General features: G+C 48.1%; 1 protein-coding gene across 1 annotated transcript in view; it reads left to right on the top strand.

Annotated features, from left to right (window-relative positions):
- NEIL3 (nei like DNA glycosylase 3) overlaps positions 1 to 10877 on the top strand; it is a 39225-nt gene extending 28348 nt beyond the window's left edge. Inside the window, exons 6-10 of the mRNA XM_028526913.2 lie at positions 468 to 634; positions 1702 to 1871; positions 3268 to 3688; positions 9175 to 9334; positions 10411 to 10877. Coding sequence (XP_028382714.1) covers positions 468 to 634; positions 1702 to 1871; positions 3268 to 3688; positions 9175 to 9334; positions 10411 to 10593 — 1101 coding nt within the window. The 3' untranslated portion in view covers positions 10594 to 10877. The remainder of the gene's footprint in view (positions 1 to 467; positions 635 to 1701; positions 1872 to 3267; positions 3689 to 9174; positions 9335 to 10410) is intronic.
- Positions 10878 to 14557: the final 3680 nt, after the last annotated feature.

The raw sequence follows: 14557 nt of genomic DNA, 5'->3' as shown, positions 1-14557 counted from the left end.
TTAAATATTTTCAAAGAACACTTTTTGAATACTAACAAGTAAAAAATAATGACTTAATTATTTCACACAAAGGTCTTATTTGACAAATGTTGCTGAATCTTATTAATACCCTTTTCTCAGGTGAAAGAAGAGATTATATGGACATAGGTACAATAATTGTTTTTATTTATTTTTTAAGATTTTACTTATTTATTTTTAGAGAGGGAAGGGAGGGAGAGAGAGAGAGAGAAACATCAATGTGCGGTTGCTGGGGCCATGGCCTGCAACCCAGGCATGTGCCCTGACTGGGAATCGAACCTGCAATGCTTTGGTTCACAGCCCTCGCTCAATCCACTGAGCTACACCAGCCAGGGCTTGTACAAGAATTTTTAAAGAATTATTTTCAGAAATGACTTTCAAGAACTTATCTGGCTTCTGAGCAACCCTGTGTTATAGATAGCATTACAATGTTGTTTGTTTGTTTTTAGTGCCATAAAACAGGATCTGCTGTTTCCAAACACTATAAGGTTTACAAGCGTCCTGACTGCTGTCGGTGCCACTGCAGAATAACTGTGTGTCGCTTAGGGGACAACCACAGAATGACGTACTTCTGTCCTCGCTGCCAGAAAGAAGATCCACAGCAAGTTGACGTACGGTAAGATGTGTATTTGTCAGGTATACTGGTTGCCCCAACTCCCTGACTCAATGGCCATTCATAAGAAAACATAACTGAATATCTATCAGGCTATTAAGAAGAAGGCAGAACTGAAGTGTTTGCGCCCTTGGAAGGAAATAGTGAAAGCCATCGTCAAAGAACCAGGATGAGCCAAAGGTCATTCTTTGGATCACTTGTGAATGAATCCAGTAGACGACCTCTAGCTCAGATGGTAACACCCAGCCTCTGGCTTTAATGTGTTTGTAAAGTGGTTGCGAGGAGGTGTAGGTGTACGGTGACTGGAGACCCGTGCCCGCAGACCTGGGCTATGGAATGAATAACAGGAGCACCACCGCTATGCGGGCCACCGTGATGGAGCGGCTAGCTGACACGGCGCTGTGCAGGCACTGGGGAGGAATTCGGGAGGCACACGACGGAAACGTAAACCTCTGCGCACCTTCCTCTCCGTGCTCGAATTCCCACGTGCCTCCTTCTCTCCCCTGATTTGGCTGAATCAAGATATTGTAGCTTTGCTTTGGGAACAGTACCCCTTAGTGAAAACATTATTTGAGACACGCTTCCTGGTAATCAGGTCCGATATTTGTAGTTGGTTTAAAAAAAAAAAAACACAACCACAACTCTTTGAATAAAATCTTTGATTAGATATTTTTGTCTTTTTTTTAAAGATTTTATTTATTTATTTTTAGAGAGGGAAAGGAGGGAGAAAGAGAGAGAGAGAGAAACGTCAATGTGTGGTTGCTGGGGGTCATAGCCTATAACCCAGGCATGTACCCTGACTGGGAATCGAACCTGCGACACTTTGGTTCGCAGCCCGCGCTCAATCCACTGAGCTACGCCAGCCAGGGCAGTATTTCTGTCTTGAACGGCCATCAGCAAGGCCCAAGTGAAACCATTTTGTTGAGATAGTTCGAACTTGTGTGCAAGAATAAACATGTAGTGTTTGGATGTACGTGTGGGGTTGTGCGGTAGTTTCTAAAATACTAAGACTGTACAAGAACAAGGCAATAGCCACAGTGCTAGTGGTTTGCTGTCAACATTCTCTACAGCAAGCTGCCAGCTAGAAGCACTGCCCTCAGCCAGACGCCTAGCGGCCGGGACCGTCCTGTGGACCAGGTGGCCGGGAGGTGTGAGGAGTACTGGGCGTGCGTGGCCTGCACGCTCATCAACACGCCTACTTCCAAGGCCTGCGACGCTTGCCTGACGGCCAGGCCTCCCGGTAAGACTAGGCCTGTGCTTGGGGCTCATTCCTTTTCAAAGAAGTTTAATTCTACCAAGTCTGGTATATTCCTTGCTCTGTCTCCGTACCTCCTCACTAAGGGAAACGCTTTCTTTCTGAAAGATTTACCGGGATTGCCGGCTTCTGCGTGTAAACCGTGCTAATATGCTGTTGAGAGGGAGGAAAACATGCTTGAGCTAAAGAAGTGTGCGCCTCTTGTAGCTCAGAAAACTGACACGATCACATCTGTTCTCCACTGTTGCTGATGAATTATTCAATAAAGCCTCGCTTTATGCAGATTTCAGCAACTGGCGGGTTTGTTATTCAGCCCGAGTGTTCCATAAATTGAAAGGGAGGATTTCTGTGAGAATGTCTCTGCAGGTGGAATAGAAAGAGGCGGAATTTTTTCCCTCTTCTTTATCCTCCCTACCCCTTGTTATTACAATCTTTACTCAGACAATTGTACTGATTTCATTGAAATCCTTCAAAATAACTCTTTGTCGCTCCCAGTTTCCTGTGTTCAGAGAGTAAAACCCTCGAGGGGACCTGCGATTAAGAACCATCTTGTTGCTGCGGCGTCTGTTGTGTTCTCGGAGTGTTCTTTCTCTCTCCAATTAGAGATGAGCCCGTTCGTCCTTGACTTCTGGGCCCCCGCATGGTGCTGGCTGTCGTGTTGTGTTCCGTCCTGTGGGCCGGGAAGGGACAGCGCCGAGGGGACCACGTCTCCTGTCTCTCCCTCTAGGCGTCTCCGCCGGAGAGCCCTCGGAAAGCCCCACTCCGGGTTCCCACGTTTCCCCCCGCATCCTGAAACGCCTGTGCACACGGGGCTATTTTCTTGTTGTTTCATTTCTCTGAGTAGGACAGACGTCTGTCTTACCTATAATCCAGGTCGTACTGTAGTACGCATTCTACAATCCCAGAATGCTTCATGGAAATATTTTGGAGAAATGTGAAGTCTTTGGAATTCATCTTTGCTTATTTTTCGTGAGCTTCTCTCTTTGTGTGGTCACTGAAAGAAACCTTCCTGACCATCTCGCTGCTGGACTCTGCCCGCGGGTCTAAAGCTTTTAGCGAAATCACCTCCTGGTTGCTGCTTTCACACTGTGCCCGGCAGTAACCAGCGGGAGACCCGAATCACCTTTAAGTGCTCCAAGAGGACACGGAGCCAGGTGCCTCTCTGGTAAAGCCAACCCTGAGTCCACGTGGGGGGAAACGCCGTGCTGCGTGCCTCCCCCCTGAACCAGAAGGCGCGCTGGGAACTGCTCGGGCCGCCTCTGGGTTATTAGTCCTACAGAGCAGCTCACGGCAATGAGCAGACTACCTAGTCGAATCAGACGAAAAGATGTTTCGAGGAGCGTTATGTTTATGCCACAGAGTGACTTATCTCTCCTTCCAGATTCGACACTCAAGACGGAGGAAAACTCTGCCCTTACCCACTTAGTGAAGTACCCCTGCAACAGCTTTGGGAAACCTGGTACCCAAGTGAAGATCAACAGGAAAACTGCATTTGGAACTACAACCCTGGTCCTGACTGATGTCGGCAGTAAATCCAGCCCCGTGGAACGAAGAAGAAAAAGCCCACGCCAGGCACCAGATGGGGAGTTTCGAAGCTCGGCTCCCACGGACGAGTGTGTCGGTGGCACACCCGCCCCTCCCGGGGAGAGAGCCCACGGCGCAGCTCCCCGCCCTGGCACAGGAGGCGCGCCCTCCACTGCCCGCTCGCGGTCCGAATCATCCAGTCCAGCGTGTAAGAAACCGAGGACGGCCCCCCGCTTGTCGCTGAGTCTGGACAGCCGCAGCCCTGGACTTCCCAACAGGTATGATGCTTCTCAGCCTGGTCTTTGCAGCGCTGGTGTGCAGTCCCAAGGGGCAGGAGAGCCCTCCCCGGCTGAGGCGGTCGCGTGGGTGGCGGTCACGTGAGCAAACCCGAGAGACCGTGACGGTCCGGTGCTTCTCGCTTCTCCGGCTTGTCGTGCAAGAGCAGGGAGGAGATGGAGAAAGTTGTTCTTTCCAGACCATAGCTGTACACGTGCCCAGCACAGGACATGCAGACAGTGTAAAGAAAAGTGTTTGAATCGCCCACAATCGTACCAGTTATCCATCACCACTGTTACCATCTTCTTCTTCTTTTTTAATCTCCTTCCAGTGAAAGATGGTTTTTCTGAAAGGGACATTATCGTTTACAATAGTTTAGCAAGTGTCTTCTGTTCCAAAGAAAGGGGTCTGAGGTCCTTTTAGGGACATTTCTGCTAAAGAAAGTGGCTGCATCTCAAGTAGCCATGGGGGATGGTGGTTTTTTTTTGTTGTTGTTTCAACCAAAAAGGCCCAAGGAGCATGGGTATCTGAAAGCAGGGGCTCGTGCTTCCCGTGAGTAAACGCTGCCCGAGCAGATCCGCCTTATGAGGCTACCAGCTCATCTAGAAGGCCCCAGCTGCTGTCACCAAGATACATCACCGTGATGATGATTGGCAGCTGCCACACTGCCTGTCAGCACTCCTTCCCTGTCTACACTGCTTCCATGTCTACACACCTCCCTGCCTTGTTTAGTCCTGGATCTGGGCCCCCCCCCACCCCAGCTGTCCCAGCCTGCTGGTGGCCTCCCCCGGAGAGGCACCTCCCCACCACTTTCTTTTCCAAGCTCTTGGTGGAGGGCCCCTCCCTTCAGGAACAGGTGCTGTGTACTCAGCGTTTTTAAGTGAAGTGAAGGTGAAGCGTCCTCTCCCCGTGCGTCCCGGCTTGTCTGTGGGGAGCGAGCCGGGAGACTTAGTGGGTGGGATCTGAAGTGATCTCGGTCCGGGGGCGGGGGGGGGGGGGGGTGATGCTGGTTGCTGGCGTCTCCGATGAGCTGGGCAACGAGCATAGGGACCGCCTGGTGCACGCTCCTAGAACAGTCTCCAGATTCCCTGGAGCCTGGCAGGTTTCTGAAACCGTTTTGGTCAACGGATGCTTTTATATCAAGTTCCCCCTCCCAACTCTAAATTCACTATCAGTCAATCCTAAGGATTTATCCTTGGCCAATTTTTAAATTTTATCTTGTTTATAATCACTTATAACAACTGGTTTAACTAGTCCACAATACTCTCCAATGATAGACATTTGAGTCAACGCAAGGGGACCAAACCTTGACTGGGTCGGTCAGGGCGCCACCTTCTCCTACCGACCCGAATTAACGTCTCAAGACGGACGTTCATGGAGGAGCTGGCCACGTGTGTGTCCGAGCTGGGAGCAGTCCTGCAAGAAAGTCGTTTCTGAGCAGCCTCCTCCGAGCCGTGGCTTCAGCGGAAAGCAGGAGATGTGATCATTCAAAACCAGTGTGGCCTTTGCTGTGCCCGGATGAAATATCTCGGCTTATTTTGATTTCCTTAGTGCTTCGGAGGATATCTCACACAATTTAACTAATGAAATAGGGATTTAAAAAAAATTTAAAAAGACATTCATGTGACCTTAAACTTGAACGATTCCTTCACGAGCCATTAGTAACAGGGTTCCGTGACGAATCACGGGACAGGCATGACTTGGGCAGCGGCAGCCCCTGCGTGGGGGCGGTGGAGGGCACCCAGGACTGAGCCTCTGCAACCGGTCAAGGTCAACGAGCAGAATAAATGTCAAGGGATGAAGTACGCTTACCCAGCCGCCCTTCTGTACCCGGCCACTTCGCCAGGAACAAATTGCAAATTACTGTCATTTGTTTCCTTTTTCTCCCTGTCTGGCAGCCTCGACGCTCATCTTGTGGACAGGATGCCCAGCGGAAGCTCACCACGTCATACCGTTAGAGCCGGTGGTCCACTCAGAGACTGGATCGCCGGCTCAATCTTTCTTTAATAATTGCAGGGCCGTTAATCTGCCTTTAGTACTTTTAATTACTGATCTCATCAACACACAGCAAAAGGCATATTTTCGGATGGATCTTTACATACACTTGAATTTTATCCAGCTGCTGGGTTATCAGTTAGATGGTTGAACCCATTTTTAAGCAGCAAAGAATAAATGCTAAGTATAGTTTTAAGTCTTTGCTCCCCTTGTTGTAAATACAGAGCATAATACGGAAATGCGTTTTTCAGAGCACACAGGTGTTTCAGGTTAAACTTTTCCCAGGATGATGCTAAGGCTCGCGTAGATGTGTCAGACAGATCCACCCACTCCTCTCGCGTCTGCGCCGCCAGGGTTGGTAGCCCAGGTTCCGCCTGTACTCACCAGGGACGTGCTGGCGCTGTGCCTGTTCTGGGTCACCTTTGAGAGTTGTCAGTCCCCAAGGATTTCAGAGCCACCGGGGTCCATCTAGGATGAGGCATTTAATCTCTGGTTGTTTGTTTTAGTTCTTGTAACACCGCTGAACCACAGCATTTACAACCCATGAGACTGATGCATGAAAAAAATATCTGGACAATGTAAAATCAGTGAAACCATGATAAATGGATCACTGAAAAAATAATATCCGTTTTAAAATTACAAACCTGGAATTGATAATATCCTTCTTCCTAATAATAGTTTTAATCTGATCTCTGTTACTTGTTTATTTATTAATCAATAAGTAGTTATTGAGAATCTCTTGTGTACCAAGCATTGCTCTAGGTTATTTTTTTTTAATTCTTAAAGGTTTTATTTATTTATTTTTAGAGAGGGGAAGGGAGGGAGAAAGAGAGAGAAACATCAGTGTGTGGTTCCCCCTCACAAGCCCCCTACTGGGTACCTGGGCTGCAACCCATGCATGTGCCCTGACTGGGAATCAAACCTGCAACCCTTTGGTTCGCAGGCCGGTGCTCAGTCCACTGAGCCACACCAGCCAGGGGATTGCTGTGGGTTCTAGTGACCTCTAGCCAAGCAAACCAGTGACAGCAGCAGCGCTGAATCCAGCCCACCACCTGTTGCTGCAAATAAAAATGTTTTGGAACAAACCCCACTCCCCTTGGCTGCCTTGTTTTCTGTGGCTGCAACACCACAAGCCATGGGACCCACCAACCTAAGGTCCGTGTTATCCGAAAAGATGGGACCCCCCTGATCTATAATGGTCTATGCTCATAGACCATTTATAATCTTCGTTATCAAAGTAAGAGTTTGCCTAAGTAAATGCTGTGCTGCAGTTTGGAAATTTTTAAAATAATGATTGAAACAAGGAGGGACCACGATGTCCTCAAATGAATCAGAACATTTAACTGTCTTGGATAATACTCCCTCGCACAGCATGAAGATTCGCTGTGCATCCTGGGAGCCCACTTGATTACAGGTGGCCTTGGCATCTCCATTACCTTCACTCAGTTCCGCGCACCTTGACGTGCCGGAGAATTACCCGGCGCCTCGTTACCGCGGGGATCCCGCTCTGCCAGGGCTCCGGGGAGCGGCTGGCACTCCTGTAGGTCTGGGGGCTGCCCTCTGACCCTGCTGCTCCCGTCGGTGGACCACACTCTGATCCAGGGATCAGACAGCACGCGGCTGGTTTTTCCTCCCTAACTCTACCCTGAGGAAGGGGTGGAGCGGAACGCCGAGGGGACAAACCCAGAGGCCACCCAGAACCCTTTCCTTTCCACCTTCAGCCTCCCTTCCGCCTGCCGGGACCCCCCGGAGGGCTCTCGGTTGGAGCAAATGCATCAGAAAATGTGTCACAACTTGTTATCTCGGACAGCCACCTTCAAAAGATCAGATAAAACTGTTTCTCCATGTGCCCTTTTTAAAAGGAGAGCACCATTTCATTCCTTGCTGTTAGTATTTTAACCCCCCTTTTTTTTTCCTCCTTAAAGAAAAATTTAAAAGCTCTGTTGATGACCCACTGGCTCCAATTTTGAAATCTCTTGACTTCTCTACAGCCATAAAGACCATCTAGATATTTAGCTTCTCTTGAAGTTCAAGTTTGAATATCCCCTGTCGTCAGGGTGGTCCCATGGAGGGGGTGGTGGAGGAGGAGAAGAGTGTGGTGCCCCTCAGCTCCCTTCTTTCCGGCTGGCATTACTCGGGACTCTAAAACAGAAGCCACTCTCCCCCACCCTGAAAAACTTACCAACACACTAGCTGTGGCAGAATATTCCCAGGCATGGCTTCCTCGGCGATTAGCATCTTTTAAATTACAACAGGCTCCTCCAGAGTCCAGGAACATCTAGTTTAAGAATCAAAGAAAGGGGAACTAACTACTTCTGATTTAGAAGTATTTTTTTTAAGATTTTATTTATTTTTAGAGAGGGAAGGGAATGAGAGAGAGAGAGAGAAACATCAGTGTGCGGTTGCTGGGGGTCATGGCCTGCAACCCAGGCATGTGCCCTGACTGGGAATCGAACCTGGGACACTTTGGTTCCCAGCCCGCACTCAATCCACTGAGCTACGCCAGCCAGGGCCTGATTTAGAAGTATTTTTAAAAAATGATTAAGAACGCTATTTTGTTCCTGACAAATTAATTTAGACAATGAGAAAGAATGCATCTTTTTGTCATTAAAAAAGTTACAAAATAGGGATATTAAAGACTGCTGGTTTTAATTCATGTGAGCACTTTCTCCTTTCAGCTAGTTCATTAAATAGACTCTTATAAGGGCATTATGAAAAATATGCATCAGATTTTAAAAGGTTAAACATAATCCTGGGGCTTCTTTTCAGAGAGCAAGTTTGCTCACACAGCTGCAGGGCGGGGGCCTCTGGCCTTGGCCTCCTATGCAGAAGAGCCTGCAAGCGCCCTTGGTCCTGGTGGGGGGTGGGGGGGGGGGAGTCGAGGAAGCTTCCCGGTTTGCTTCACATCATACTGCGTTCTGCTCCTCCCGTGTGCCTCTTCCTCGCGAAAACAGGACTGCAACAATTACAGCCTCTTGATCAAAGGAAAGCATACACGGTTGTTTGCAGAGAGGAGCCTAGAAAGAGCGACTTCTCTGACCTTGTCAGAGCCATCGCTGAGGGTTTGCCACCGATGAGAAAACAAAGGCTGTGAGTCTAGCTACCGTGTGGGTGGGGGGGGCCAGCTGGCCTTGAGAATATTTTAGAGGGAATAAAAGTCAGCACACTGATGCTGGGTAAGAGAAGGACCAGTGATCACAAAGGAAAACTTACGAAGTTGGACGTGTCGCATGCATAATTCAGCCGTGTTTTCATGCTCGGCAAATTTAAATGACATCCTTTAGGTCTACAGATCGCCTGGGAAGCAAACTAGTCTTACCTGGGAAAGCCAAGAAGTAAGACTTAGCAGTTTGTGTAGTTACCTAGACTTGATTGTGGTCCACTTTTTGATACAGTTTCATTGCACGGGCAGGATTCTAACACGGGGTGAGGAGCAGTGTGCAATCCCCTTAGCCTTGTCACGCTGCAGTTACTTTGTAACCTGTCGTTCCAGTGGACTTCAGATCAGCAGGACAGACGATGCCCGCATTCCCCGCTGCGGTCAGCACCGCCGCCCCTGCGTCCTCCGCGTGGTGAGGAAGGGTGGCGAGAACAAGGGCAGGTGCTTCCACGCGTGTCCTCTGCCTGGGGAAGCGCAGTGCGGATTTTTTGAAGTAAGTGTAAGATGCATCGAGCTTGCCACAATGTAGTTGAATACTTAGGTTATGAAAATGTGCCAAACAGAAATCCTTTTTCCCTTTTCCCTTTAAGTTTTAAATAGTCATTCAATCAAAAGCTTGTATGTTGAGTGAAGTTAAAATTCAAGGAGGTTTGTCAAAAAAATGAATCAAAAGTGGTTATGGTATCAGGAGAGTGTCTCATACTTGTAACCGTAGTGTAGGAGTGTAGCCTTGGCTTACGAAGATAGCAAGTCACTGAGTACCTTTTCCAGGCGGCTAAATAATTGAAGAGATTGATTTGCTCTTCCTCAGTTCTGGGTGTGACTCTTGTGAGTAGAGATACATGTTTCTCAACTGCATCATCGGGTGCATAACCAGAAAAAAAAAAAAAAAAGGAAATTGGGATCTGATTCAGTGCTGGAGCAAAGTTTTCTGGTTGGCCTTATCAGGAGGGAAAATGGGTCTTCAATGGGGCATCTTCCCAGGGAACGTTTGATAATGATTTCAGATCTCAACTCCTGCACACAAGGGACTCCATCCTACTCCCCGGATTGCTTCTCGGGAAGCTTTTGCAGATGCAGTGGAGAAAATATTATTAGCAATATTGATACTATCCCAGCCTGCTCTATACCTGTCTCGAGGCCAAAATGAGTCAGAGCAAGACAGTAGAATCTGCCCAAGTGAGTCTGAGCGACTGTGTATTGGATTCCTTCTTTTCCTAAGGGTCTGAGGACGTTTGGTGTTAGCACCACGAGAGTGCTTCTCTCTGAGTGGTTTCCACTAAGACAGACCTGTGGCAGGAACACTGCTGCTTGCTTTACAGTGAGACACAGGGACGCTCAGAGTTATTATGGCCACATGCTGTGCGACTCCAGCAAAGCTGCAAGAGATGCTTCTTGTAGGGTCTGAGCTTCTTAAAGCGTAAAGGCTGATGATGGTACCGATGTTACGGCATCAGACTGACAGTGATGGGGATGGAGACAGGGCGGCACCAACCAGAGGTGCCCAGGCGCAGCCCCACTTTGCTCCCGCCGCCGTCTGAACTCCCGACCTTTCTGTCTGTCCCGCAGTGGGCGGACCTGTCCTTCCCCTTCTGCAAGCACGGCAAGCGCTGCGTCCTGAGAACCGTGTTGAAGATGGGGCCGAGTAACGGGAAGACTTTCTTTGCATGTCCCCTGGGTAAGGAGAACCAGTGCAGTTTTTTCCAGTGGGCAGAAAATGGACCGGGGATGACCACTTCTCCAGGACGCTAATCTTTTCCCCTCCTGTGGAGCATCTAACGTTTAATCTCTTCAAACTACGTGTTCCGTCCCCTTTTATTCAGTGCAAAGGTTGTAGAGTATCGGTGGTGCTTTGCCAAGTTATTGCAGTGTTGGAAAACTGTTGTTGTTTTTTTAATGTATGCCATCTTTCCATTCTACGGTTTTTTAAATTTACCTTGATGAATGCTATTTGTGTTTTATCATATCTTTAGTATATTACACTTAGTGTGTATGTTTAATGTGTTTATTCATGACAATAAAATATTTTTAGTATGCACTTGGTCTCTTGTAACTTCTCTGGGGAAGAAATTATTTCTTTTAGGAGAGGATAATGCAGTACAATAAAATAATAAGCTATTCTGTTTGAAGTGAATAATTTTCTCAGGTGTTGCCACTACTCATAATATGTGATTAAAGGTATTTTCTGTTTTCTGAAATAAAATCTAAGAAGTAAGATCTCCTTAATGGAAAAGAATATTTGCTTCACTTTATTCAGCAAACATCAGTTTCCTGTGGCACGCTGGAGGTATGCCCAACACTTGTATTATCTCAAAGGCATTTCCATGGAAATCTATGGTGACTCAGAATATAAAAGTAACATTTAAGACTAGAAATTAGGAGTGGGGGGGGGGTAAGTGGTGGTGGGAAAATAGAGCCAACTGTATTCAACTATTAATAAAAATGATAATAAAACAGAAATTGTCAGTATATCTTTGGAAGAGAAGTCAATTTAAATTTTCCTGATCTTGATTTTAATATCTATTAATGTTTAAAAATAAGTCAACATCAAAAGCTCAATAATGTACTGTATTTTATTTCTAGTTTTAACTTCTTTTTTTCTTTCATATTTAGTTCAGGTAACTATATGATTATTTTGCAAAAGAAAAGAACCTTTACCTTAAGGTATTTCTGTATATTTGTGGGAAATTCTGTTCAGAGTGCTTGGATCTATTGAAAAGAAAAGAAAAGAAAAGAAAAAAGAAAGGGAGAGAGAGAGGGAAGGAAGGGAGAGAGAGAGAGAGGGAAAGAAAGGAAAGAAAGAGAGAGAGAGAAAGAAAGAAGAGGAAGGAAGGAAGGAAGGAAAGAAGGGGAAAAGAAAGAAAGAAAAAAGAGACGTGGAAGCTGGCTTGAATCACTTTCCATCCTGTCACTGCACGGAGCTCTAGAAATCCGCAGCAGGCGAGGTTAGCAGCCAGGCCAGGGCCTGTGTCCTAGTCTCCCATGAGCGTGCACTCCACCCTGAAGGGACGGTTAGAACCAGCCTGAGGCCGGCGATCTCAGCCCTGCGAGCTCCACGGGGCAGTGGCTCTGCGGGGCAGACCGGGAACCAGACTGGACCCTGGACGATCTCAGTGACCTGAGGCGACATTCACCGTGTGATTTCAGAAGGAAACTGCAGATTAATTGTGACAGGGAGGGGAAAGGCCTACTGTCCGTCAGGCTGTCATAAATGCCAGTCTCCAAAAATAAGCAAGGTAGTGACAAGGAAATAATAGGCAAATGAGCCAATCAACTTTAGTAGGAAAACCTAGATGCTTATCTAGGAAGAAATGCATGCACTTTTTATGAAGAAAATTGTACTGAGAAGTCTCAAAGAACCAGACGGATAGACAGACTAGGATCTTGGTTAGAAAGGACGAGCGATTTTGTTTGCTTTATTAATTTTAGAGAAAAGACAGAGAAACATCGATTTATTGTTCTACTTATTTATGCATTCATTGGTTGCTTCTTGTTTGTGCTGTGACTGGGGATCGAACTCACAACCTTGACGACACTCACCAGCTGAGCCACTCATCCAGGGCAAGGGTGGGTGTTTTAAGAATCGCATTCTTCCACACTTAATTTTGAGTTTTAACAACATTTAACATAGAAATCTCAAGGAGGTTCCTGCTCCCCTTGTAGAGGAAGCCCCAGCTGAACCCCGCTCTAGATTCTGGGCAAAGTCAAATACAACACTGGGGAGGGAAGAGGAGCAGGCCCGTTCTGGGGAGAGGTGAGAGTTGAGAAGAGGGAGCAGCTGGAGGTGATTTCCCTCCTTTTATACTTTTTATCCGGAGGGCAGCAGGAAGTCAGCACCAGCAGGCTGGCAGAAGCTGCGGCGGAAAACCCGCTGTCTTTCAGGCCTGAGAGCCAGCAGGCAGTTTGGGCAACCGGGGCTGCGGGCGCAAGGGAAGAAATCTCAGGAGACATTGGGAGAGGAGAGCGCTGAGTTCTGCGTGTCGGCCCTGCCTGTGTCCTCGACTCACCCCTGAGCCGCACATGCGTGGGTGGGGCGGACAAAACACAGAGCGACGACAGATAAAAGAACTGCACCCAGATCCGATCTGCCGCCCAAGGCAGTTCGCAGTGTGAATCCAACTGACGCAAGTTCCTGCTGAGACGCAAACACCCACGGACTCTGTAGAGGAATGCACCACACGCAGTCTCCACCAATGCCCTTGGCCGTGCTCAGAAGTCACTCTGCATTGTGCAACCTGAGAACCGAAATAACGTGACCCGGCTCCAGAGAAAAGACCAACAGCCCAGGGACCCCAGATGACAGAGGTGCTGGCGTCAGCGAGGGAGGGTTTCGAGCAGCTGTTGGAAGTGTGCTCCCCGGGTGCACGTCACAAGGAGCCGTGCCGGGCGGAAAGTCCGATCTCCAAGAAGCAGTCAGGAAGTCTGAAACGGAAAATATCTAAAGGGATAGGAAGAGTACCGTTGCCTCTGTGTCTTTAAAACGCACGAGGCCGCTGAAGACAAGTCTAACGCTGTCTCGTGTAACGCATGCAGATCCAGTGCGTGTGACAACCGTAGCCCAAGGGCAGAGAGGGCCAAGGGCCTGTCAGATCGCAAGTTCCCACGTTCCGTGGGAAGTGGCACCGCAACAGCACTTGTGAAAAGTATGTGACTGTTATGCCTACCGCCGGATTTGGGAGCTTTTCAATCTCTCTTTCTGTGAACACTTTCTCAGTCCCACACTCTTCCTCCACGCTTCTGAGGTGTCGGAGATGCAAGGTCATATCATCAGACTGTTACTGTCCCATAGGCCCCTGGGCTGTATTCATCCCCCCATCTCTTCTCTCTCCCTCTCTCTCTCTCCCCCTGCACCTTCTCTCATTTTTTTATCTTTCCATTACTTTCCATTGGCCTTATTTACCTAGCTGCCATTAAAATGTGGTCATCCATTATGGTCACGCACTTGCTAGCAGTTCCCGTCGCTGTGTATTCCGGGCCCTGATTACGAGCGGGTTCCTGTGTGAGACGAAAGGGCAGGTGTCCTCCTGAGCTCCCCAGAGGCGGTGACCGCCCTCCCCTTTGCGTCCTCACGGCGAGAGCACACGCTGCAGTCTGACCCGCGTTGTGTCGCTTGTCCCGCCTCTGTGTCCTCCCCCGGGTCCGCCTCCCCGAGGTGTTGTGTGGAACCGTTTCGTTCCTCCAGAACCTTAGTAGGTGCTGTGCCTCGCACACAGGGGCGACTTGGTGGACATTTGTTGAATTTCATAGTTGAAGGTTTAATATAATGTCAGTCTGTTGAACATTTTTAATCGTTTCACCGCTGTTCAAGCATGCATGCACTTAAATGCCATTGAGAAGAATGTTGCTGGTTTATTAGAAAAGAGAAAGAAACTGTTCCATGTCTAAAAGCTGTTAACTATTTCTAGTAATTTAAATTCAAGTCTCCTTTCTGGAGTTTCATAGACATTTGCCTACGAAGGGACAGGCCCAACCTAATCAAATCAAAGAGCGGGCATTTGTTGTAAAGGAAGAAACTATAAAAATGACGCCGCCGGACTTTGCTGCACGCTCTTGCACAACATGCAGAGAGGGAACCATACAGCTGCTCCTCGCCGTGCCCGGGAGGCTGAGCCTCCTCATTTTACAGGAAACCAAGTCAACTGGCTTAAACGAATTCTTATTTTTAACTCATTTAATCTCCGTTGAGCACCTAATATGCGAAACACTCAATGATAGG

The sequence above is a fragment of the Phyllostomus discolor genome, chromosome 11 (assembly GCF_004126475.2).
Source record: "Phyllostomus discolor isolate MPI-MPIP mPhyDis1 chromosome 11, mPhyDis1.pri.v3, whole genome shotgun sequence".
NCBI classification, from domain to species: domain Eukaryota; kingdom Metazoa; phylum Chordata; class Mammalia; order Chiroptera; family Phyllostomidae; genus Phyllostomus; species Phyllostomus discolor.
This window is presented reverse-complemented; position numbering and strand designations above follow the sequence as displayed.